The sequence below is a fragment of the Silurus meridionalis genome, chromosome 10, assembly GCF_014805685.1.
Source record: "Silurus meridionalis isolate SWU-2019-XX chromosome 10, ASM1480568v1, whole genome shotgun sequence".
NCBI lineage: Eukaryota > Metazoa > Chordata > Actinopteri > Siluriformes > Siluridae > Silurus > Silurus meridionalis.
In genome coordinates this window covers 24,504,212-24,530,284 of record NC_060893.1, presented here as the reverse complement: position 1 = coordinate 24,530,284, position 26,073 = coordinate 24,504,212, and the positions used below count along the sequence as shown (strand labels likewise).

At 39.7% G+C, this 26,073-nt stretch overlaps 1 protein-coding gene across 1 annotated transcript in view; it reads right to left on the bottom strand.

The window, feature by feature from the left end:
- fam135b (family with sequence similarity 135 member B) overlaps nucleotides 1-26,073 on the bottom strand; it is a 75,010-nt gene that overhangs the window by 38,595 nt on the left and 10,342 nt on the right. The window contains exons 2-5 of the mRNA XM_046859415.1: nucleotides 17,958-18,049; nucleotides 13,400-13,479; nucleotides 7,964-8,103; nucleotides 1,873-1,943 (exon numbers count right to left, since the gene is read on the bottom strand). Coding sequence (XP_046715371.1) covers nucleotides 1,873-1,943; nucleotides 7,964-8,103; nucleotides 13,400-13,479; nucleotides 17,958-18,034 — 368 coding nt within the window. The 5' untranslated portion in view covers nucleotides 18,035-18,049. The remainder of the gene's footprint in view (nucleotides 1-1,872; nucleotides 1,944-7,963; nucleotides 8,104-13,399; nucleotides 13,480-17,957; nucleotides 18,050-26,073) is intronic.

The window sequence follows — 26,073 nt, the reverse complement described above, 5'->3', positions numbered from 1 at the left end:
AACTGTGTGTGTGTGTGTGTGTGTGTTTCAGATACGGTTCATTACTCGGAAGTCACCCTGCCCCAGGCTCCCATAATCCCTCAACCCTGAATAAAACTCATTAGCTGAGAGAAAGAAAGTGAGAAAGGAAAAGACGGCCGTGTGTGGAGGAAGAGGAAGTTAAAGACTGAAGCAGTTTCGGATCCACACTCAGAATTCATCATCTCCTCTGTGTGAACCTCAAAGCTACATCCGTTTCTACAGTTAATACTGATTTATAATATGTAGAGTCTGTAATGTGAAAAGTAATAATCCATACTTTACACTTCACACTCCATACTTTACACACACACCACACTGCAGACTTTACATATTACACTGCAGACTTTACACTTCACACTCCATACATTACACACCACACTGCAGACTTTACAATTCACACTCCATACTTTACACACCACACTGCAGACTTTACATATTACACTGCATAACTCTGCTGATGACTTTCAAGTTCTGCAGTGTGAAGTGTAAAGTCTGCAGAGTGGAGTGTAAAGTCTGCAGTGTGAAGTGTAAAGTCTGCAGTGTGTTGTGTAATGTATGGCGTGTGAAGTGTAAAGTCTGCAGTGTAATATGTAAAGTCTGCAGTGTGGTGTGTAATGTATGGAGTGTGAAGTGTAAAGTCTGCAGTGTATTATGTAAATTCTGCAGTGTGGTGTGTGTGTGTGTGCAGTATGGATTATGATGTGTAAAGTATGCAGTGTGATGTGTGAAGTCTGCAGTGAAGTGTGTAAAGTATGGGGTGTGAAGTGTAAAGTATGGATTATGAAGTGTAAAGTATGCAGTGTGATGTGTAAAGCCTGCAGTGTGGGGTGTAAAGTCTGCTGTGTGGTGTGTAAAGTATGGAGTGTGAAGTGTAAAGTATGGATTATGAAGTGTAAAGTCTGTAGTGTAAAGTGTGAAGTCTGCAGTGTGGTGTGTCAAGTATGGAGTGTGAAGTGTAAAGTCTGGGGTGTGTTTTGTATAGTCATACGTGTGGAGTGTAAAGTTTAGTGTATATTGTAAAGACTGGTGTGTAAAGTGTGGAGTAAAGATGTGTTGAATTGAATTGGAGTGTAAAGTGTGGAGATTAAGTGTCAAGTCTGCAGTGTGGAATGTTAAGTGTGGAGTGTAATGTTCTGGAGTGGGAAATGTAAATACTAGACATGGAGCCTAAAGTCTAAAATGGATTGTTAACTGTGTAGAATTTGAATCATGAAAAGATAAGTCTGCAGTGTGGAGTGTAAACTCTGGGGTGTGTAATGTAATGTCTACAGTGTGGATTGTAAAGTGTATATTGTCGAATGTAACATCTGCAGTGTGAAGTGTAAAATCCGGAGTGTTGATTGTGGAGCATAAAATCTGGAATGTAAAATCTGGAATGTGGAATGTAAAGTCTGCAGTGTGGATTGTGGAGTCTGGAGTGTAAAGTCTGGAATATGGAATGTAAAGTTTGCAGTGTGAAGTTTAAAGTCTGCAGTGGGTAATGTAATGACTGCAGTGTGGAGTGTAAAGTGTATAGTGTGGAGTGTCAAGTTTACTGTGCAGAATGTAAATTGTAAAGAAGAAAAAAATTGGAGTATGAAGTGTAAAATTTGGAGTGTAAAATCTGCAGTGCAGAGTGTGAAATTTGATTTTTGATTGACTTTTTTCTACAGCCTTTACAGCCTTGTTCTAACAAAAAGAATAACATAATAGCATTTAGACTAGACATCACTAGCAAGTTCAAAATAAATAATTTCTCTATTTTATCTTTTCCATTTTAATCAATATCCTGCCTGCAGTGTAAAATGTGTCAGAGTCTAAAAGCTTAAAACACATAGGAGAGGAAAGTGTAGTAAAAATGGCAGAACATACTGTTGCTCCACATCAGTGAAGTGCAGGTCGAGCTTCAGTTGAAAATCCACTTCATTCAATGCTTCCTCCACCTGGAAGAAAAAAACAAACAAACACAGCCAGTTATCAATCAAACTCACAGCTGTCCAACTGTGTACAACGTCTTCACTTTACACCGAGTGCTAATGTCAAAATGTCAACACGTATTGCATGTTAGCCTGTAAAAGTTCACCAGGAGGAAGTGTGCTGCACTGGCGATTAGGCAAGCAGGGGGCAGATGTGAGACAAGACCTGGTATTGTCTAATATGCTAATGTGAACTTTGGAGAACTTTTGTATATGGAAAATGCTAAAAAAAATGGTGTGCCATCATCGGGTCGTAATATTATCCTGACATTACTTTATTCAGGAAACGCGATCTGATCTAAACAATGACTGCTTTTATGCATTTACATATTTATTTATGTACATTTATGCCATTTTGCAGGCACCTTTATCCAGAGTCAAGTCAAGTCAAGAACATTTTTTTGTTATTCCATCCATATATATCTGACGCAGTACACAGTGAAATGAGACAACGTTCCTCCAGAACCCTGGTGCTACACAAAAACAACGTAAAGCTACAAAACAGAAAACACAGAGTTAAGGACTAGAAAGTGTCCTCGCCACATAAAGTGCATCGTCTGCAACCTGGTGCAAACAGTGCAAGACAGACAGTGAAAAGACAACACAAGACAGTGAAGGACAAATACACAAAATAGAGCCGCCAGTAAACCTACTGTATATTACACAGTGCAGTGTGTGGAGAGAATTGAGTACAGGAGTGTACCTTGCAATTTAATAAAATGTAAACAAAAGGGTTTGTGCAAAACAGCAATAGCAGCAGTCAAAATAATGTGCGAAAAAAGCATGCAAACAGTTTGTAATACTGAGGTAATATAATATGGGTGGTGCTGAAGACATGGATGTGTGAAGTGAATACGAGTGTGAGTTGAGTCCGGGTTGTACAGATCAGTAACACAGTTGGGTGTGAGTGTGTGTGTGATTTTCAGTTCAGTTCTGTGTTGATAAGCCTGATGACTTGAGGAAAGAAACTCTTACACAGTCTGGATGTGAGGCCCGAATGCTTCGGAACCACTTCCCTAATGGTAGGAGGGTGAAAAGTGTGTGTGAGGGGTGTATGGGGTTCGTCCATAATGCTGTTGGCTTTGTGGATGCAGTGTGTGGTGTAAATATCCCCAATAAAGGGGGCAGAGACTCCGATGATCTTCTCAGCTGTCCTCACTATCCTCTGTAGGGTCTTTCGATCCGAGACGGTGCAGTTCCCAAACCAGGAAGTGATGCAGCTGCTCAGGATGCTCTCAATAGTTTCTCTGTAGAATGTGGTCAGGATGGAGGGAGGAAAATGGGCTTTTCTCAGCCATCTCAGGAAGTAGATGCTGCTGGGTTTTCTTAGTGATGGAGCTGGTGTTGAGCGACTATGTGAAGTTCTCTGCCAGATGAACACCAAGAAATTTGGTAGATCCATTGATGATCAGTGGAGAAGGGTCCTCTGTGTTGTCCTGAAGTCAAAACCCATCTCTTTAGTTTGGTCAACTTTCAGAGACAGGTTGTTGGCTCTACACCAGTGTGTGGTGATGGTCTTGGAGATAGTCACGTAATCAATGCACTTGTCGATGTAGATAGTCACTGTTGGTTGAAATCTCCGGCGACAATAAACAATCCATCAGGGTGTGTGTTCTGCAGTTCACTAATGGTCCCAGAGAGTACACAGAGTGCTTCCTTAGCATTAGGGCTTAGGCGACTTACAGTTGAGCAATAAGGGCATTGCTCAAGGGACCACCAGTGGCAGTGCTGGGATTAGATCCCATCATCTTCAATTCAAAAGTCAAATGTCAACATACTGCATTTTCCCCACATAACTATCACTCCCCTCCCCCTAACACTCACCTGACTGATCAGGTTAAAGTCCTGTGCTTCATATCACACTTGTCTAGAACCTCCCCTGGCTGTCAGTCACTGTCATTCCGATCCTTGAATATCAATAGGTCATTAATGGGAGGACCAACAGCCACCACCGAAATGCTCATCAGCTTTATAATCAATGTTCTTCAATCAAGACTTTGCTAAGAGCTAAACCTAAACATCCGATCGAATCCAATTACCAGATAACTGCTGGTGTAACAACTGACTAAAGATCTGTTATCTGTGTGGTTTATGGGTGTGGCCTGGCTTTCTTTTTTTCCCAATGAAAACAGCAAAGTTGTTCAACAACAAAATCATAAATAGTAGCTTGAATATTAGATATTTGATAGACAGTTTTATTTTGGCTTCATTGGCAGATTAGCAAAATGAGCTACCTGTAAGTTCCATTTTCCTTAACATATTTAAGAGGTTGTATATAAAGGAAATTGATAAAAACCATGGTTATATATTCTCTTTCCAATTTTGTGTCAAATGAGCACTAATTTGGAAGGTAGCTTATTGGTTAAGCTTGGTGTCTGATCAGAAGGTTGTGAGTTCAAATCCAAGCACCACTAATTTGTCATTGATAGGCCTTTGACTCTCACCTGCTCAGTTGTATAAATAAGAGAATTGTAAGTTTTTCTGGATATCTGCCAAATTGAATAGAAAGCTTGGGCCAGAATACAGGGTCAGCCATGATACAGTGCCACCTGGAGCAAAGGGGGTAAAGGGCCCCAAGTGTAGTAGCTTGGCGTTACCAGGGCTTGAATCCCCAACCTTCCGATTAAACCAGAGCCTCAAAACAACCACAAAAAATAACCTTACAACCAACAAATAGAACCAGCAGGTTCAGATTCGGCTTTTTCTATCCACCATCACACTACTGAAGGTTATTTTTTTACACTACACTGTTAGATCACTGTATAAACACTGTATAAACACTGTATAAAGCTTTTGTACAATCATACATACAATGATTTATGTATATACAGTCTATCTATCTATCTATCTATCTATCTATCTATCTATCTATCTATCTATCTATCTATCTATCTATCTATAAAGCATTTATAAAGTTGCGTAAAAAAATGTGTAAATTTAGTGCCTGTAAGTTTCTTCCATATAATTGTAAGTTTATCCCTATACTTAAACAAAAAACTTCTTGAGACTTCATGCGAAAGAAACTTTGACAGGAACCAGATTCATCACCGAATGTCCATTTCTTATAGTTTCATCATTGTTGAGGCGCTGTCCAGTGAAAGGTGCTTAAATTCTGAACTGTTCATGCAAACTGTGGTCCTGAACACATTGCAGAAGACTGATATTAATTCCAGTCCAAATCCATTCTCAAAGTTCTTGAGTTGCTCAGTAAGTTCATGGACCTTAAACACTGTGACTTTAAAAAGTTATGAGATTTCAATAAGAAAAAGTTGCATTTAAAACCTTGAACACATACAGTACACACACACACACACCTGATCCAGCCCCACCACCCAATTACTGATGCACATATTGATTAACAGTCATTCTAGGAAAATGAGGAAAGTTATTTTTGGTTGAGAGAAAGAAGAAAAGCGAGAGAGTTTGGAGAACGAGTGTGAAGGCTTATCTGATTGAAACAGTCACCTTTCTCATTATTCCCTCTCTTTTTCTACTCGCTACACTCAGAGCTGGCATGTCTAAAATTAGAGAAGGTGTCATGAGGTTCATTCTTTCAGGTGTCTTCAGTTTTCTTACACTAATAAGATCTAAAATAAGGCAAGTAGCAGGCGGTGCTCTGGGGCGCTGTTCTGATTCGGCTGACGGGTGACACGTAGGTGTAGGTGTCTGAATTCAACATAAACTTTCATGCTTTTGATGTTTTTTTTATAGCGCTGACCAAAAATGCTCTCGATGTACAAGGTTTCTAGAATTTCCGAAAGCTATAAGCACTAGAAAATAGCAGAATGATTGAGAATATTTTCTTCATATCACACTGACAGCATTTCATTATCTAAAATGGATAGAAGCCTTTTATATCCCTGTCTTCAATCAGATCTGAGAACTGTGAGGCTGATTTAAGGGTTAGTTAGTTCGATTTTATAGTCTTTGGGCTAATCTAAGATTAGAAAGTCTGATCTAACAGTTTGTGGGGCTGATTCAAGATTAGTAAGTCTGATCTTGTTGTCTGTTAGGTTGAATAAAAGTAAGTGAGTCTGATATTGTGGTTTGTGAGGATAACCTAAGGTTAGAAATCTGATCTTGTAGTCGGTGAGGCTATCTGAGGTTAATAGATCTGATCTTATGATCTGTGAGGCTAAATTAAGGCTACTGTAAGATCTGATCTTTCAATATATGTGGTTGATTTAAGATTAGTAAGTCCGATCTTATGGTCTGTGAAGCTGATCAAAGATTATTAGATCTGATCCTATGGTTTGTGCAGCTGATCCAAGATTATTAGATCCAATCTTATGGTCTGTGTAACTGATCTAAGGTTATTACATCTGATCTTATGATCTGTGAAGCTGATCTAAGGTTATTAGATCTGATTTTATGGTATTTGAAGCTGATCAAAGATTATTAAATCTGATCTTATGGTCTGTAAAACTGATCTAAGAATTTTAGATCTGATATTATGGTCTGTGACGCTGATGTACGGTTATTAGATCCGGTCTTATGGTCTTTGAAGCTGATCAAAGATTATTAGATCTGATATTATGGTCTTTGAAGCTGATCTAAGATCATTAGATCTGATATGGTCTGTGAAGCTGATCTAAGGTTATTAGATCTGATTTCATGGTAGGTGAAGCTGATCAAAGGTTATTCAATTCGATTTCATGGTCTGTGAAACTGATCTAAGATTATTAGATCTGATATTATGGTCTGTGAAGCTGATCTAAGGTTATTTAATCCGATTTTATAGTCTGTAAAGCTGATCCAAGATTATTAGATCCGATCTATTGGTCTGTGTAACTGATCTAAGGTTAATACATCTGATCTTATGGTCTGTAAAACTGATCTAAGATTATTAGATCTGATATTATGGTCTTTGAAGCTGATCTAAGATTATTAGATCTGATCTTATGGTTTGTGCAGCTGATCCAAGATTATTAGATCCAATCTTATGGTCTGTGTAACAGATGTAAGGTTATTACATCTGATCTTATGGTCTTTGAAGCTGATTTAAGGTTATTAGATCTGATTTTATGGTCTTTGAAGCTGATCAAAGATTATTAGATCCGATCTTATGGTCTGTGAAGCTGATCCAAGATTTTTAGATCAGATCTTATGATCTGTAAGGCTGATCAAAGCATAGCAAGTCTGATCTTATTGTCTGTGAAATTGATGTATGGTTATTAAATCTGATCTAATGATCTGTGAGGTCTTTAAGGTCTTGATCCAGTGATGACATGATTTGTGATTTCAGTGAGTAATCTTTAAGATCTGAGGTAGATATAAGGTCAATGAATAAGGCTGTTCTTTGAGTTTTGTGAGACAGATATTAGGTCATCAAGACTGGTCCTTGAGTCTGATCTCCAAAGACAATGAATAAAGCAGATGTGAGGTCTGTAAGACTGATTAATATAAATACATATAATATGTGAACAGTGAGAATATCCCTAAAGCTACGTCTGCACTAATCAGGATTAATGTAAGAACAGTGCTTTCCACTCTTTTGTTTTTAATCATTTCCCAAAAGTTGCTCATCCACACGGAAATGTCTGAAAACGCTTATGTTCCTGTGCTGCTCATGAGCAAAACCTCTGGTTCGTGTAATTTCCGTCTGCCATTTATGTACTTCCTGGCTCTTTAAAACGTTGCAGCAACGACTAAAAATGTGTCATAATTCTTGAAAGCCTCAATTTTTTCAGTCACCACTGCATTGTTGGCTGACAGTGCCGTCTCAGTGTGTATACAGGAGGACAAAATCAAGAGAAAATGTGCATTTTTAAAAGAAATGTATTAGTGTGTTCATTTATCTAAGCCTGATAAAGTGAAAGGTCAGTAGAGCTTTCCAGTAAGGCTGATCTAAAGCCAGTGAGACAGTTCGTGAAATTGATCTAAACCCAGTGAGATCATTGAGGCTGGTTTGAGGTTGCTGTAACTGATCTAAAGAGGGTTTAACTGGTCTTTGACGTTGAGGTTGATCTGAGATCAGTAAGACTCACTCTCTCTCCATCCAGCAGCAGGTGGACTCGAAAGATGGCACGGTCCTCCAGCGATACCTCCTCGTTCCTGTAGAGGATCTGAAATATCCGACCGAACACAACCCCATCATGCACTCCAGCCTTGGTGAAACTGCACTCGCCTACAAAAAGAGAGATAAAGGTGATGAGTCAGCATGTAGAAATATGAATACAGATCCATTGAAGACTTTTATTTGTCTGACAGAGTCTAGGATTGTGTTTTTTTTAACTTTAGTGCTGTGTTTAAGAATAAATGGAGATGTAAAAGTGAGAGAGAACTTCAATCATGCACGTCTCTAGTATTCTAGTACATATTTAACGCTCTGTTTTTTAACTACCTTCTGAAACCGTTCCAGGAATCAAAAGTGAATATGTACAAGATCAGAACCTTCTCAAACACTGGCAGAACTTTCTCACACACTTACAGAACCTTCTCACACACTGCAAGAACTTTCTCACACACTACCAGAACCTTCTCATACACTACCGGAACCTTCTCACACACTACCAGAACCTTCTCAGACACTACAGAACCCTTCTCACACACTGCAAAAACTCTCTCACACACTTCCAGAACCTTCTCACACACTATTGGAACTTTCTCACACACTATCAGAACCTTCTCACACGCTACCAGAACCTTCTCACACACTCAGAACCTTCTCACACACTACCAGAACCTTCTCACACGCTACCAGAACAGTCTCACACACTACCAGAACCTTCTCACACACTATCAGAACCTTCTCACACTACCAGAACCTTCTCACACACTCAGAACCTTCTCACACACTACCAGAACCTTCTCACATGCTACCAGAACAGTCTCACACTACCAGAACCTTCTCACACACTACCAGAACTTTCTCACACTACCAGAACCTTCACACACACCACCAGAACTTTCTTACACACTATCAGAACCTTCTCACACACTACCAGAACCTTCTCACACGCTACCAGAACAGTCTCACACACTACCAGAACCTTCTCACACACTACCAGAACCTTTACACACACTACCAGAACTTTCTCACACACTACCAGAACCTTCTTACACACTACCAGAACCTTCTTACACACTACCAGAACTTTCTCACACACTACCAGAACTTTCTCACACACTACCAGAACTTTCTCACACACTACCAGAACTTACAATTTTCTAAATTATAAAATGATATTAATTAACAATTTAATTGAATTTATTTATTTATTTTGGTATAAAACTCGTGGATGTGCTCGCACTTGTTCCCCAGTAGAGGCGCCGCTGAGACTTTGCCCTTCACTGGATTGCGGCATGACATCACTCCTTAATCCTGTATTACACAATCACTGTGTGCTGTTTAATATATATACTGCATTTCATAATCACACGCATGCACGCACGCACGCACACACACACACACACACACACACACACACACACACACACACACACACACACGCACAGATGGAGGAATTGTTCATCTGCAGCTAAAAATCGCTGTTTAATGAAATGCAGGGATGTTTGTGCTACTGTGCTGCATTAGATTAGGCTGATGGAGAGAGAGACAGAGAGAGAGAGAGAGAGAGAGAGAGACAGAGACAGAGACAGAGAGGAAAAAATGCAAAAAGGAAAGAAAGAAAGGCAAGAAAGACAAGTTTTGGACTCAACATGTGGTGGAAAGACCCGGACATTTCACTGTTTATTTTTCTTTTAGAGAGAGGAGAGACAAAAAGACAAAAATGTGTGTCTCTCTCTCTCTCTCTCTCTCTCTCTCTCTCTCTCAGTATCTCATCATGTAAACCTAAATAAAGACCCAACACTAATACTAACCGTAAAGAGGAAAAAATATTGACCTCTAAAATAAAGACTTCTATACCCTTAAATTCTGGATTCTGATTGGTCAGAAGGTGTTAAAGGTCTTTTTCTAGAGCAGCGGCTCTGACGGGTTTCATATTAACGCCCTAGTTCTACCACCGTTTTGTTTCTATGGTAACAGGTGCACTTTACAGTGCAGTGAGAAAAATACAATCTAGAAAAATTGAATAAAAAAAATCGAATTCATGCAATCGAATTGAGTATAAAGTCAATAATTCGCGGCTCGGAAAAGTCGCGGGTTCTCGTTTGGAACGTGACTAACAGCAAGTTGTGGATTATCCTTAAAATCCGCAGCGGGACCGAACGTTTACGAAGGTTTGATTTTTGGAATTCCGCTAATTCCGAGGGAACACTGTATATCCATATCGCTTGACTGTTGTAATAAACTATGCCGATCACAGGAAGTTGTAGATTTTGCGCATGCGCAGCAGAAATCGCGTTTCTCAATTTAATCAATAAAATAAAAAAGTGTATTGCATTCATTTGATTTGATTTTTAAACTCGCGCAATAACGATAATTACAGTTTTTGTGCAATAACAACTGTGCAATTTGTTAACAACCAAAATAACATTTATTTTCTCTTATTTTGTATTTATATAGAAATATTAAGGTTTTTTATGTTTACTATTTGCACTTTTTTTTTTTGGCAAAAATTTTTTATTTATTTATTTATTTATTTTTGGGACAAATAAAGGTTTATCTCATCTTCAATAAGCTCCTCGTCCACACTTTCCTTCTCGAAATGTCTAAAAACACACAGCTGAGCAGCTAGTATGGGGTTAAGGGCCTTGCTCAGGGGCCCAAGAGTAGCAGCTTGGTGTGGCTTTGATTTGAACTCACTTCCTTCGGATCCAAAGTCCACTGGCATAACCATAAAGCTTCCACCCTTCCGTATAACATATGGAATATCATATAAACATTTCTGATCTGATTATTCCACTTGTTTGCGCTTCAGAGAGGACAGGCGGGACGTCGTCACGATCCAATGCCATTGCAGGCAGATGCTGGTTTTTGGGAACGGAATCATGTGAGACATTTCTGAAAAAATCTATAAAATCAGTCTCTGTGAAGGAGGTGTGGCCTCTGTACCTGTCAGTTTTAGTGAAGGAGGTGTGGCCTCTGTACCTGTCAGTCTCAGTGAAGGTGGGGCCTCTGAACTTGTCAGTCTCAGTGAAGGAGGCGTGGCCTCTGTATCTGTTAGTTAAAATAAAAGATGCATGGCCTCTGTATCTGTCTGTCCAAATAAAGAAGGCGTGGCCTCTGTATCTATCTGTCCAAATGAAGGAGGCATGGCCTCTGTTTCTGTCAGTCCCAGTAAAGGAGGTGTGGCCTCTGTATCTGTCAGTCTAAATGAAGGAGGCATGGCCTATGTGTCTGGTAGTCTCAGTGAAGTAGGCGTGCCCTCTGTATCTGTCAGTTTTATTGAAGTAGGCGTAGCCTCTGTGTCTACTAGTCTCTGTGAAGTAGGCGTGGCCTCTGTGTCTGTTAGTCTCAGTGAAGGAGGTGTGGCCTGTGTCAGTCTCAGTATAGTGTATTTTCGGGACCATATAGTGCATGCGACTCGTTTTATCCTTGATGTTTTGGAACATACATAAAAACATACTTAAAATACTTTAAATAAATATCTTTTGTCTGGCATTGACATTTTTAGTCTTATATTGTTCCTAGTGATACATTGTTCATTAACCATTTGTTCATTTTGAACGAGTCTTTAATGTGACTCCGAAGAAAGATTTGTTTATTTTCTACTAGGACGCGTATGAGCAAAACATCGCAAAATCTCTATAGGTTATGTACAGGAAACAGGATTGAGTCGTTCATCTCAAATCCTCTGGTCTGAGTCGTTCGTGCTTTTGTACAGAGTGAGACTAAATAGTGAGTTGTAACTTCTCGGCTGTAGTAGCCCCAGTTGTTGAAGGACAGTGTCTGATCTGTGTGTGAAACAGCGATGATCAGATTTTATTCAGACACACTCAGTGGAGACCAGATGCTAATTTACACAGGACTTCTGTTTTTATTAAAACAGCCTCGAAACAAAGAGGAAAGTGTGCAATTTCACTGGAAAATATCTTTACAACCAGGCAAGACTGCACACTGTTTTATTGGGCGGCTCGCTGAATCCTTATTAAGTGCATACATGCTGATTGGATCTGCAGGAGAGCTAACGGCAGAAAGATTACAGCTGGCCGAGCTGCATGCTAGCAGAGTGCATGGAAAAACATTACCATTCTGAACAGAGAGAGAATAAAACTAAAGACAGAGAGAGAGAGAGAGAGAGAGAGAGAGAGAGAGAGAGAGCTGAAAAGAGAGAGAGAGAGAGAGAGAGAGCTGAGAAAGAGATAGAGAGAGAGAGAGAGAGAGAGAGAGAGAGAGAGAGAGCTGAGAGAGAGAGAGAGAGAGAGAGAGAGAGAGAGAGAGAGAGCTGAAAAGAGAGAGAGAGAGAGAGAGAGAGAGAGAGAGAGCTGAGAGAGAGAGAGAGAGAGAGAGAGAGAGAGAGAGCTGAGAGAGAGAGAGAGAGAGAGAGAGAGAGAGAGCTGAGAGAGAGAGAGAGAGAGAGAGAGAGAGAGAGAGAGGCTGAGAGAGAGAGAGAGAGAGAGAGAGAGAGAGAGAGAGAGAGCTGAGAGAGAGAGAGAGAGAGAGAGAGAGAGAGAGAGAGAGAGAGAGAGAGAGAGAGAGAGAGAGAGAGAGAGAGAGAGAGAGAGAGAGAGAGAGAGAGAGAGAGAGAGAGAGAGATCACTCTGACCTTGGAGCGGAGGAGATTAGAGAGAAAGGAATATAGGAATGCCGAAAGAATGAAGCGGATTACTGTAAGAGGGGAAGAGAGGTGATGTTGTGTGTTTTTGTCATTAGACCTGTTTTTTTTTTTCCTCCTTCTGAGATGATACGAGTGCGAAATTTATACATGATAGCAAAAATAATGAGAGATACAGTAAGTACTCTTAAGATTCAGCAGATGATGTAAAGCTGTTTAAAAAAAATAACACAGAGGCCACGCCTTTTTTCACCAAGACTGAGAGGCACTCTGTGTGTGTGTGTGGGTGTGTGTGTGTGTGTGTTTGTTCGCTTGTGTGCGTGTGTGCATGTGTGTGCATGTGCAGGTGTGTGCGTGTGTGCGCTTGTGTGCATGTGCGCTTTTTTGCGTGCGTGCATGTGTGTGTGTGTGTGTGTGCGTGTGTGAGCTTGTGTGCGTGTGTGCGTGTGTGAGCTTGTGTGCGTGCGTGTGTGCGCTTGTTTGCGTGTGTGTGTGCGTGTGTGAGCTTGTGTGCGTGTGTGCGCTTGTTTGCGTGTGTGCTTATGTGCATGTGAGTGCTTGTGTGCGTGTGTGTGCTTGTGTGTGTGCATGTGTGTGTGCGTGTGTGTGTGTGTGTGAAAGAGAAAAAAGACAAAGAGAGTAAGTGGCAAGTTCTGTAAGGTGAGGCCATTGATGGATGGATGGATGGATGGATGGATGGATGGATGGATGGATGGATGGATGGAGGGACAGATAGTTAGATGTATGGATTGATGAATAGGTAGATAAATAGATTAGAATGATAGAGTAGACCGATCTTACCTGTGTGTCCAGGTGTTGTTGTTATAAACCGGTGTGGAACATGTGGTGACACTCTCAGCCCCGCCCTCACCTGATAGAACCTGCAGCCAATCAGACATTGAGAGATTATTATTCAAACCTCAGCACAGTGCTGAAGTTCAGCAGAGATGTTTGTGATTGCGCTTTCGTGCCAGTTTACTAGAAACTGTATATAACTGTATGTCTAAGAGACCCACACCTGGGGGTTTTTCTCCGAAGTATATTCGAGATCGGTGTAAACTTGGGAAGTCGTGAGCAAAATAAATGAACAATTAATTACCTCATGTATACTGAACGTTTCTTATTTCCAGACATTTCTGCACTGGTTCACCTCATCATCTCATTGAGGCCACTACATTTTAAAAATGGTTAAAAGTTTGTTTTACTTGAGCAGTAAAATAAAAGCACTTTCTAATTTATTAAAACTATACAAAATAAGAGTAAGAATCAAATAAAGACAGTGAAATTCCCATTCATTTAAACAGATAAACACAATGGACTACATTAGCATGGTTAGCTGTCATGAACCAATCCTTTTCACTTCCAGTTTTTTTCCCAGCTTCATCTGGTTCATAGCCCTGATTTCAGGACAATATAATGTTAACATTGGTTATAAAAACACAGTTGAAAATCTAATCAGTATTAAATAATTCTTAGTGTGCATAGTTTTTAGCACAAAACACCATTTAATCCACACCTTCTTCCTGGTACCAGGTAAAAAAAAAAAAATAAGGCCAAACTATTTTACTGGACTATAAAGGAAATAGGTCGCACCTTCTTACTGGGGCAAAGGGGGGAAATTAATACCAAGGACACGCCCATTTGCTACGTCGGATGAATTAAATATAGACCCCCTTACTGGGTCTAATTTGTAACACCTCCATACTGGGGCATATGGTTAAACATAATAAAAGTTCACTAAGACTGAGAAGTACAGAGGCCACACTTCCTTCACAGAGACTGACAAGTACAAAGGCTACACCTCCTTCACAGAGACTAAATGGTACACAGGCCACGCCTTCTTCATTTAGACTGAGAGATACAGAGGCCACACCTCCTTCACTGAGACTGACAAGTACAAAGGCTACACCTCCTTTACTGAGACTAAAAGGTACAGAGGCCACACCTCCTTCATTTGGACAGACAGATACAGAGGCCACACCTCCTTCACTGAGACTAAAATGTAGAGAGGCCACGCCTCCTTCATTTGGACTGACAGATACAGAGGACACGTTTCCTTCACTGAGCCTGAGAGATACAGAGGCCACACCTCCTTCATTGAGACTGACAGGTAAAGAGGCCATGCCTTCTTCAATTGGACTGACAGATACAGAGGCCACACCTCCTTCACTGAGACTAAAAGGTACAGTGGCCACACCTCATTCATTTAGACTGACAGATACAGAAGCCAGGCCTCCTTCACTGACTGACAGATACAGAGACCACGCCTCCTTCATTGACTGACAGATACAGAGGCCACACCTCTTTTATTAATCTTTATCTATCTATCTATCTATCTATCTATCTATCTATCTATCTATCTAGATAGATAGATAGATAGATAGATAGATAGATCTATCACAGAGACTGACAAGTACAAAGGCTACACCTCCTTCACAGAGACTAAATGGTACACAGGCCACGCCTCCTTCATTTAGACTGAGAGATACAGAGGCCACACCTCCTTCACTGAGACTAAAAGGTAGAGTCCACACCTCCCTCAATTGGACTGACAGATACAGAGGCCACACCTCCTTCACTGAGACTGACAAGTACAAAGGCTACACCTCCTTCACTGAGACTAAAAGGTACAGAGGCCACACCTCCTTCATTTGGACAGACAGATACAGAGGCCACACCTCCTTCACTGAGACTAAAATGTAGAGAGGCCACGCCTCCTTCATTTGGACTGACAGATACAAAGGCCAGGCCTTCTTCATTGAATGACAGATACAGAGGACACGTTTCCTTCACTGAGCCTGAGAGATACAGAGGCCACACCTCCTTCATTGAGACTGACAGGTAAAGAGGCCATGCCTTCTTCAATTGGACTGACAGATACAGAGGCCACACCTCCTTCACTGAGACTAAAAGGTACAGTGGCCACACCTCATTCATTTAGACTGACAGATACAGAAGCCAGGCCTCCTTCACTGACTGACAGATACAGAGACCACGCCTCCTTCATTGACTGACAGATACAGAGGCCACACCTCTTTTATTAATCTTTATCTATCTATCTATCTATCTATCTATCTATCTATCTATCTATCTATCTAGATAGATAGATAGATAGATAGATAGATAGATATCACAGAGACTGACAAGTACAAAGGCTACACCTCCTTCACAGAGACTAAATGGTACACAGGCCACGCCTCCTTCATTTAGACTGAGAGATACAGAGGCCACACCTCCTTCACTGAGACTAAAAGGTAGAGTCCACACCTCCCTCAATTGGACTGACAGATACAGAGGCCACACCTCCTTCACTGAGACTGACAAGTACAAAGGCTACACCTCCTTCACTGAGACTAAAAGGTACAGAGGCCACACCTCCTTCATTTGGACAGACAGATACAGAGGCCACACCTCCTTCACTGAGACTAAAATGTAGAGAGGCCACGCCTCCTTCATTTGGACTGACAGATACAAAGGCCAGGCCTTCTTCATTGAATGACAGATACAGAGGACATGTCTCCTTCACTGAGACTGAGAGATACAGAGGCCACACCTCCTTCATTGAGACTGACAGGTACAGAGGCCATGCCTTCTTCAATTGGACTGACAGATACAGAGGCCACACCTCCTTTACTAAGACTAAAAGGTACAGTGGCCACACCTCATTCATTTAGACTGACAGATACAGAAGCCAGGCCTCCTTCACTGACTGACAGATACAGAGAGCACGCCTCCTTCATTGACTGACAGATACAGAGGCCACACCTCTTTTATTAATCTTTATCTATCTATCTATCTATCTATCTATCTATCTATCTATCTATCTATCTATCTATCTATCTATCTATCTATCTATCTATCTATCTATCTATCTATCTATGTCTGTCTAATTGTCTATTTATTCTGGATTCTGATTTGTCAGAGGGTGTAGATTCTTTTTCTATACCAACAGCAATAAGTGCATTTAACATCACACTTCATTTCTCCTGGAATTACTGCTACTTATTTTAAATCTGGTCTTTAGGAAAATATCTAACGTGTGAATGTTACACACTTTACACACCGGCCTGGAGTTAATAATGAGCTGATAAGATGATCTGTGTGTGTTGAAACAGGAACAAACACAAACCTGTGCTTAGTGCTGAAGATCATTATACCTCACAGCTATTTGTTATGAACTTAATGACAATCTACCTACACGGGAAGACCTCTCTCTTCCTCTCTTTTTCTTTTCCTCTCTCTTTCTCTTGCTCTTTCTCATTCCATTAAAAGGTTTTCTGTGGTTATGAAAACACTGTGACTAAAACTCCGTCCACGCTACACCGACAGCTCTACTCTGTCCATGCTACACCGACCGCTCTACTCTGTCCATGCTACACCGACCGCTCTACTCTGTCCACACTACATCAACCCTTCTACTCCGTCCACGCTACACCGACCGCTCTACTCCGTCCATGCTACACCGACCACTCTACTCTGTCCACGCTACTCTGACCGCTCTACTCTGTCCACACTACATCAACCCTTCCACTCCGTCCTCGCTACACCGACCACTCTACTTTGTCCACACTACATAAACCCCTCTACTCTGTCCACACTTCACCGACCGCTCTACTCTGTCCAAGCTACACTGACTGATCTACTCCGTCTACGCTACACCGACAGCTCTACTCCATCCATGCTACACCGACCGCTCTACTATACCCACGCTACAACGACCGCTTTACTCTGACCACTCTACTCTGTCCACACCACATTAACCCTTTTACTCCGTCCATGCTACACCGACCACTCTACTCTGTCCACGCTACTCTGACCGCTCTACTCTGTCCACACTACATCAACCCTTCCACTCCGTCCTCGCTACACTGACCACTCTACTCTGTCCACACCACATTAACCCTTCTACTCCGTCCATGCTACACCGACCACTCTACTCTGTCCACGCTATCTATCTATCTATCTAACGATACTAAAAAATGTCTCTGAATGCTGGACACTGATGTCTTTCTTCCTCACTAAAGACAGACATTTGAGACAAAACTTATTACACCATTTCCTGTTTATTAGTTTTTTCAGTCTTTTGTTATCTCACAGCTCTCACGTCCCTCAAAGCATCATGGTCAGTAATGTCTTGGAAAAGCTCATTACAATGACAGTCCTCTGGTTTTAATTATCAGACTCGATAGATTACATGTTGACATGTTCCTCATTGCTGAACTCAATGAGCCTGGAAAATTACTAAGCTCTGTGTGTGTGTGTGTGTGTGTGTGTGTGTGTGTGTGTGTTTAGGGCAGTTTTTACATGTCTGATCTACACACATAATGCACTTCAATCATGCTATACTAATAGGACTTACCCTCTCTGGAAGAGATCCACATTGTGAAATTTGTGCAGCTCCACAGAAAACTCCACAGTGCCCTGTACTTCAGACATCACCTATTCCATCACCTACAGGGGGACACAGTGAGGAAAAATTACATCAGTTTAGCATAAAAGCAGAAGTGACCAATAATCTGACAAGAGGACACTCAGTGCCTTATATAGTCAAAAGTAAGAGTGAGACAAATCGGCTTGTCTTTAAGTAAAATAGATGGGCGTGTCTTTATGTAAGACAAATAGGTGTGTCTTTGAGTAAGACAGATGGGCATGTGTTTAAGTGAGACAGATGGGCGTGTCTTTGGGTGAGACAGATGGGCATGTGTTTAAGTGAGACAGATGAGCATGTTTTTGAGTGAGACAGATGTTCGTGTCTGTGAGTAAGACAGATGGTCATGCCTGTGAGTCAGACAAATGGGCGTGTCTTTAAATGAGACAGATGGGCGTGTCCTTAAGTGAGCCAAATGGGCGTGTCTTTAAATAAGACAGATGGGCGTGTCTGTGAGTGAGACAGGTGGGTGTGTCTTTGGGTAAGACAGATCAAATTGAAGACAAAAAAAGTAGAAAAAAATGTTGAAGTTGGGTGTGTCTTTGGGTAAGACAGATCAAATTGAAGACAAAAAAAGTAGAAAAAAACGTTGAAGTGGGCGTGGTCTATTAAAAGAAATATTGTCATCACATAAATTATTTGGAATTTTTCCATGTCTGTCCAGAAACGTTTCAAAGCTCATGTGTAGAGTATCGGCTCGTGTCATCAGTTAGTGAGTGCGTCCTTTCATTACCCAGAGTGAGAGAGAAAGAGAGAGAGAGAAGAGAGTGAATGGGTGGAATGAGAAAGAAACGAGTGATGTTAGGACAAAGCTGTGAGACAAACTGTGTGACTCTCACAGCTCTCTGCACCCGTTGTGCTACATTCATCATCACTGTTGCTCGTTGTTACCAGCCGTGTTTACCTTAACAACCCATTGTTAGCATTATGAGAGTAACAATGGCCAGGATGAAGGCAATAGCAGGAGATAAGTCTCTGATTAACCCGAGCACTGAGTCATCAAGGCCGATGTTTGCCTAATCAACATAGTGGTGTCGGTGGTGCTCGGCTTCATAGCAACGGGGAGTGAGGAACACTCTAATCACAGTGTACAGATGCACAAACCGTACTTCAAAATATTCTGGATTTGAAGACACAAAGCATTCGAGTCTTTCTGTTAATCCAGATTACATTTTTGTATTATTTCTGTCCAAATAATAACAAAAAAAAAAAAGAGAGAGAGATCAGATTTCACCTAAAACCTTCACTGCATGAGAAATAAGACCTGACACCTGAGATGGACATAATATACAACACAAGTAGTATATTATGTTCCTGACACACATGATTCCTTAATGATTATGGAAACATGGGCGTTAGTATTTCATACACTATACTGTAACTGCAGGTTGTACATTTCAGGAGACATTACAGTAAATCACTGCATAAAATACTGAATTGTTCAGAATACTGAGTTATAGAGAGCATTGAAATGTATAAAATATTGGTGTATAGAAAGTACTGTTTGTGAAATACTAAGGTATGGAGAGGTTTTTCAGATCAATGACGTGTATGAAATTATGTAATGTACAGAATACTTAGGTATAGAGAATACAGAAGTGTAGGAAATATTGACGTATAGGGAATACTGAAGTATATAAAATAGTAAATTGTACAAAATACTGAGTTATAGAAAGTACTCAAGTGTGAAATACTCAAATATAGAAAGTTCTGAAGTGTGTGAAAAAATTTGATTTAGAAAGTACTGAAGTGTGTGAAATATTAAAATATAGTAAGTACTGAAATTTGTGAAATACTAAGGTATACAACATACTGAGGTATTGAGAGTACTGAAGTGAATAAAATATTGAATTATAGAGAGTGCTGAAGTGTATAAAATTCTGAGGTATAGAGAGTACTGAAGTAAAAAAAAAAAATACTGAGGTGTTAAGAGTACTGACATGTAAAAAAATATTGGTGTAGATAGTACTGAAGTGTAAAAAATGCTGAGGTGTAGAGATTACTGACATGAAAAAATACTGAGGTGTAGAGAAAACTAAAGTGTTAAAAAATACTGAGGTGTAGGGAGTACCAAAGAGTAAAAATTAATGAGGTAAAGGGAGAACTGAAGTGTAAAAAAGTACTGAAGTGTAAAATATACTGAGGTAAAGGAAGTACTGAAGTGTAAAAAAATACTGTAGAAATGACTGAGGTATAGAGAGTACTGAAGTGTAAAAAAGATGCTGAGGTGTAGAGATTACTGAAGGGTAAAAATTACTGAGGTAAAGGGAGTACTGATGTGTAAGAAATACTGTAAAACATACTTAGGTATAGAAAATACTGAAGTGTAACAAATACTGAGGTATAGAAAATACTGAAGTGCAACACTTACCGAGGTATAGAAAATACTGAAGTGTAACAAATACTGAGGTATAGAAAATACTGAAGTGTAAAAAATACTGAGATGTAGAGAGTACTGACATGTAAAAAATACTTGTGTAGAGAGTACTGACGTGTTAAAAATGCTGAGGTGTACAGATTACTGACATGTAAAAAAAATACTGAGGTGTAGAGAGAACTGAAGTGTTAAAAAATACTGTGGTGTAGGGAGTACTAAAGTGTAAAAATTACTGAGGTAAAGGGAGAACTGAAGTGTAAAAAAATGCTAAGCTAAAAGGAAGTACTAAAGTGTAAAATATACTGGGGTAAAGGAAGTAGTGAAGTTTAAAAAATACTGTAGAAATGACTGAGGTATAGAGTACTGAAGTGTAAAAAGATGCTGAGGTGTAGAGATTACTGAAGGGAAAAATTACTGAGGTAAAGGGAGTACTGATGTGTAAGAAATACTGTAAAACATACTTAGGTATAGAAAATACTGAAGTGTAACAAATAATGAGGTATAGAAAATACTGAAGTGTAACAAATACTGAGGTATAGAAAATACTGAAGTGTAAAAATACTGAGATGTAGAGAGTACTGACGTAAAAAATACTTGTGTAGAGAGTACTGACGTGTTAAAAATGCTCGGTGTACAGATTACTGACGTAAAAAATACTGAGGTGTAGAGAGAACTGAAGTGTTAAAAAATACTGTGGTGTAGGGAGTACTAAAGTGTAAAAATTACTGAGGTAAAGGGAGAACTGAAGTGTAAAAATGCTAAGCTAAAAGGAAGTACTAAAGTGTAAAATATACTGGGGTAAAGGAAGTACTTAAGTTTAAAAATACTGTAGAAATGACTGAGGTATAGAGACTACTGAAGTGTAAAAAGATGCTGAGGTGTAGAGATTACTGAAGGGTAAAAATTACTGAGGTAAAGGAGTACTGAAGTGTGAGAAATACTGTAAAACATACTTAGGTATAGAAAATACTGAAGTGTAAAAATACTGAGGTATAGAGTACTGAAGTGTAAAAATACTGAGGTATAGAAAATACTGAAGTGTAAAAATACTGAGGTATAGAGAGTACTGACATGTAAAAATACTGAGGTATAGAGAGTACTGACGTGTTAAAAATGCTCAGGTGTACAGATTACTGACGTAAAAAATACTGAGGTGTAGAGAGAACTGAAGTGTTAAAAAATACTGTGGTGTAGGGAGTACTAAAGTGTAAAAATTACTGAGGTAAAGGGAGAACTGAAGTGTAAAAATGCTAAGCTAAAAGGAAGTACTAAAGTGTAAAATATACTGGGGTAAAGGAAGTAGTGAAGTTTAAAAAATACTGTAGAAATGACTGAGGTATAGAGAGTACTGAAGTGTAAAAAAGATGCTGAGGTGTAGAGATTACTGAAGGGAAAAATTACTGAGGTAAAGGGAGTACTGATGTGTAAGAAATACTGTAAAACATACTTAGGTATAGAAAATACTGAAGTGTAACAAATAATGAGGTATAGAAAATACTGAAGTGTAACAAATACTGAGGTATAGAAAATACTGAAGTGTAAAAAATACTGAGATGTAGAGAGTACTGACATGTAAAAAATACTTGTGTAGAGAGTACTGACGTGTTAAAAATGCTCGGTGTACAGATTACTGACGTAAAAAATACTGAGGTGTAGAGAGAACTGAAGTGTTAAAAAATACTGTGGTGTAGGGAGTACTAAAGTGTAAAAATTACTGAGGTAAAGGGAGAACTGAAGTGTAAAAAAATGCTAAGCTAAAAGGAAGTACTAAAGTGTAAAATATACTGGGGTAAAGGAAGTACTTAAGTTTAAAAAATACTGTAGAAATGACTGAGGTATAGAGACTACTGAAGTGTAAAAAAGATGCTGAGGTGTAGAGATTACTGAAGGGTAAAAATTACTGAGGTAAAGGGAGTACTGAAGTGTGAGAAATACTGTAAAACTTACTGAGGTATAGAAAATACTGAAGTGTAACAAATAATGAGGTATAGAAAATACTGAAGTGTAACAAATACTGAGGTATAGAAAATACTGCAGTGCAACAAATACTGAGGTATAGAAAATACTGAAGTGCAACAAATACTGAGGTATAGAAAATACTGGAGTGTAACAAATAATGAGGTATAGAAAATACTGAAGTGTAACAAATACTGAGGTATAGAAAATACTGCAGTGCAACAAATACTGAGGTATAGAAAATACTGAAGTGCAACAAATACTGAGGTATAGAAAATACTGAAGTGCAACAAATACTGAGGTATAGAAAATACTGGAGTGTAAAAAATACTAATATGTAGAGAGTACTGACGTAAAAAATAATTGTGTAGAGAGTACTGACGTGTTAAAAATACTGAGGTATAGAAAATACTGAAGTGTAACAAATACTGAGGTATAGAAAGTACTGAAGTGTATAAAATACAAAAATATACAGAATACTAAGATGTAGAGAATACTGAAGTGTAAAAGAATACTGAGGTGTAGAGTAGTGAAGTGTAAAAAATACTATGGTTTAGAGAGTGCTGAATAAAAAAAATACTGAGGTGTTGAGAGTAGTTAAGTGTAAAAAAATACTATGGTTTAGAGAGTACTGAAGTGTAAACAATACTGAGGTGTTGAGAGTACTTAAATATAAAAAATACTGAAGGAATTACTGAGGTGTTGAGAGTACTGAAGTGTACAAATGACTGAGGTAAAAAGAGTACTGAAGTGTAAAAAAATACTGAGGTACTAAAGTGTACACAATAGTACACTTTAGTACCTCAGTATTTTTTTACACTTACAGTACTCTTTTTACCTCAGTGCAGCAGAACTTCTTAAAATAATCCTATAAGGTTAAATGCTGTCTTACATCTCTGGTACTGTCAGGCTTTCGGTTTCTGAACCTATAACTGCCAGTCTTTGTTCCTCTTGACGTTATAAGTAAAGGAATAGGACACCTGGTACTCCTGGTGGTACACAGTTAAATTCTGGAATTGCAAGGTCAAATGCTGATCTGTTGCTTTTGCTTACACAGGGCCTATAGTGATGTTTATATTGTCCAAGTCTGAGCTCCTAGAAGTCTCCTGTGAAAATAAAAGTCCATGATTGACACCTCGATCCATTTATCTAGTTTTTCCCGGAGCTCTAAGCAAGTTTTTCTCTCTCACACACATGCAGGAAGCCGAGCGGCGATCGTGATCGCATAAAGGTCACTGGTGTTTGTGATGATGATGATATTGCTGCGGTGGCGATGATCCAGCCTGGCACACGGCAGCAGTGCGGTGACATTTAGACTGAGCACCGTTGGCCAAGGTAGCAGCATTTGCCCCGAGTAACCCGGCTCGTCGTTTTGTCCTCTGGCTGAAAGCGAAGGAGACGGAATCGGTCCAAATGTGCAACCTGACTGTGTGAATGTGGAGCGATTTTAAATAGACATCCGCAAAACATGCTAATTCAAGCTATAAACGTGACCCTACTGTACGTTTTTCTATATATTCGATCTAAACTGCGTAGTTTCCTTTAAACGCGTTTGTGAGATCTTAGCAGGAAACCATGGTGATCTGCACAGACTCCGATTTTCTATCTGTAATTATCCCTGACGTTCTCTGTCTCGTTCTGTCTCTTTCACTCTCATCACGCACCAGATCTGTTCCCTAATCAATTCTTCTCTGTCCCACATCCACTCACGTCCATATTCATCATCATGAGTTCACTGTATATCTTCCAGAAAAACAAGCAAACACAAGGACTGACCAAGGCCTGAAAGCTCATCCTACTCTCTGACAACCATGACATCACATCACAGACAGGTCGTATGGACACTATATGGACAGTAGTATTGGGACGCCTGATTTATTTTTCCAGCCCCAAACTGTTACCACAAATTTGAAAGAACAACAATTGTATCGGACGTCTTGGATTCTGCAGCAGGAGATTTTCCCTTCACTTAAATAAGAGACTCAAACCCGCTCCAGCATGACAATGCTCCTGCACACTAAGCAATCTTCATGAAGATCTGCTTTCCATGGTTCCGTGTGCTAGATCCCCTGCTATATCTTCACAGAACATCTTGAAACATTTACCCAGAAGAGTAGAGATTATTATAGGAGCAAATAGAGGGAGACAGACAGACAGACAGACAAACAGACAGACAGACAGACAGACAGACAGACAAACAGACAGACAGACAGACAGACAGATGTCTATAATGGACTAAAACTGGAAAAGAAATGTGTTTTTCTTTCCTGGAGCTGAAGGATGGTGTCTGTTGCCCTCCTGAGCATCACTGTTACATTTCATGTCCTCATTACATTCATGACTGTGACAACGGTGTCCAGGAAATCCTGCTTCTACACCTTTGTATTTAATATTCACTCTGGCACAGTCATCATTCATCACTCATCAAATATTTATGAGCCACAGAGTGCCACCGTGTACTGGCCGTGTTTTCACAACCAGCCATGATGAAAGGAGGAAAAAAAAAACCCTGATGTCCGTCCTGACGACACTGAAGGAGCCGTACTGCGGAACACGGAGCAGAGAGAATTGAAGTCTAGCATGAGAGCAAGAATGCAAAGTCTGTATGCTCTTAGCAAAAATCCATTTTTTATGAAAGCACTTTTTAAGCCCGTATGAAAAGGCATGAAGACGAGACAGAATTCTTCATCCCGTGTTGCTTGTGTGAGCTCTGCTGAGAAATGAAAAATATGATTGGTATGTTGCTGCTGATTATCTGTGTAGTGCTCCACATATCTGCAATAAATACCTGAACCTGTAGTGGACTGTGGTCGAGACCAGAACCATTGCTTTGTATTTTTTTTTTTTCGTTTTCTCATTTTATCACATCTGAACTCTAATACTAATAAAAACATGGGAAAGCTGTAAAAAAACAGTGACAGTGCAGGAACCTACAGTATACAATATTCTGCGTGTGGGTTTATCTATCTATCTATCTATCTATCTATCTATCTATCTATCTATCTATCTATCTATCTATCCATCCATCCAAAACCCCACCGCTTATCTATCTATCTATCTATCTATCTATCTATCTATCTATCTATCTATCTATCTATCTATCTATCTATCTATCTATCCAAAACCCCACCGCTTATCTATCTATCTATCTATCTATCTATCTATCTATCTATCTATCTATCTATCTATCTATCTATCTATCATCTATCTATCTATCTATCTATCTATCCAAAACCCCACTGCTTATCTATCTATCTATCTATCTATCTATCTATCTATCTATCTATCTATCTATCATCTATCTATCTATCTATCTATCTATCTATCTATCTATCTATCTATCTATCTATCTATCTAACCAAACCCCCACCACTGATCTATCTATCTATCTATCTATCTATCTATCTATCTATCTATCTATCTATCTATCTATCTATCTATCTATCTATCTGCCTGCCTGCCTGCCTGTCTGTCTGTCTGTCTGTCTGTCTGTCTGTCTGTCACACCCACTGATCCATCCATTCATCCACCCCTCCATGGATGAATGGAGCTAGCTTGCTAATCCAGGCACTAAATGTGCTATGGAATGGTAGATCTGCACCCCAGGCCTCATCATAAAAAGCAGATAACATGAAAAGTATTAGATGAGAAGCTGTGGTGAGAGAACGAGTGTAACCTCACAGTTCTGCTGAGAGTGTGAGTGGAGTTTGGGTT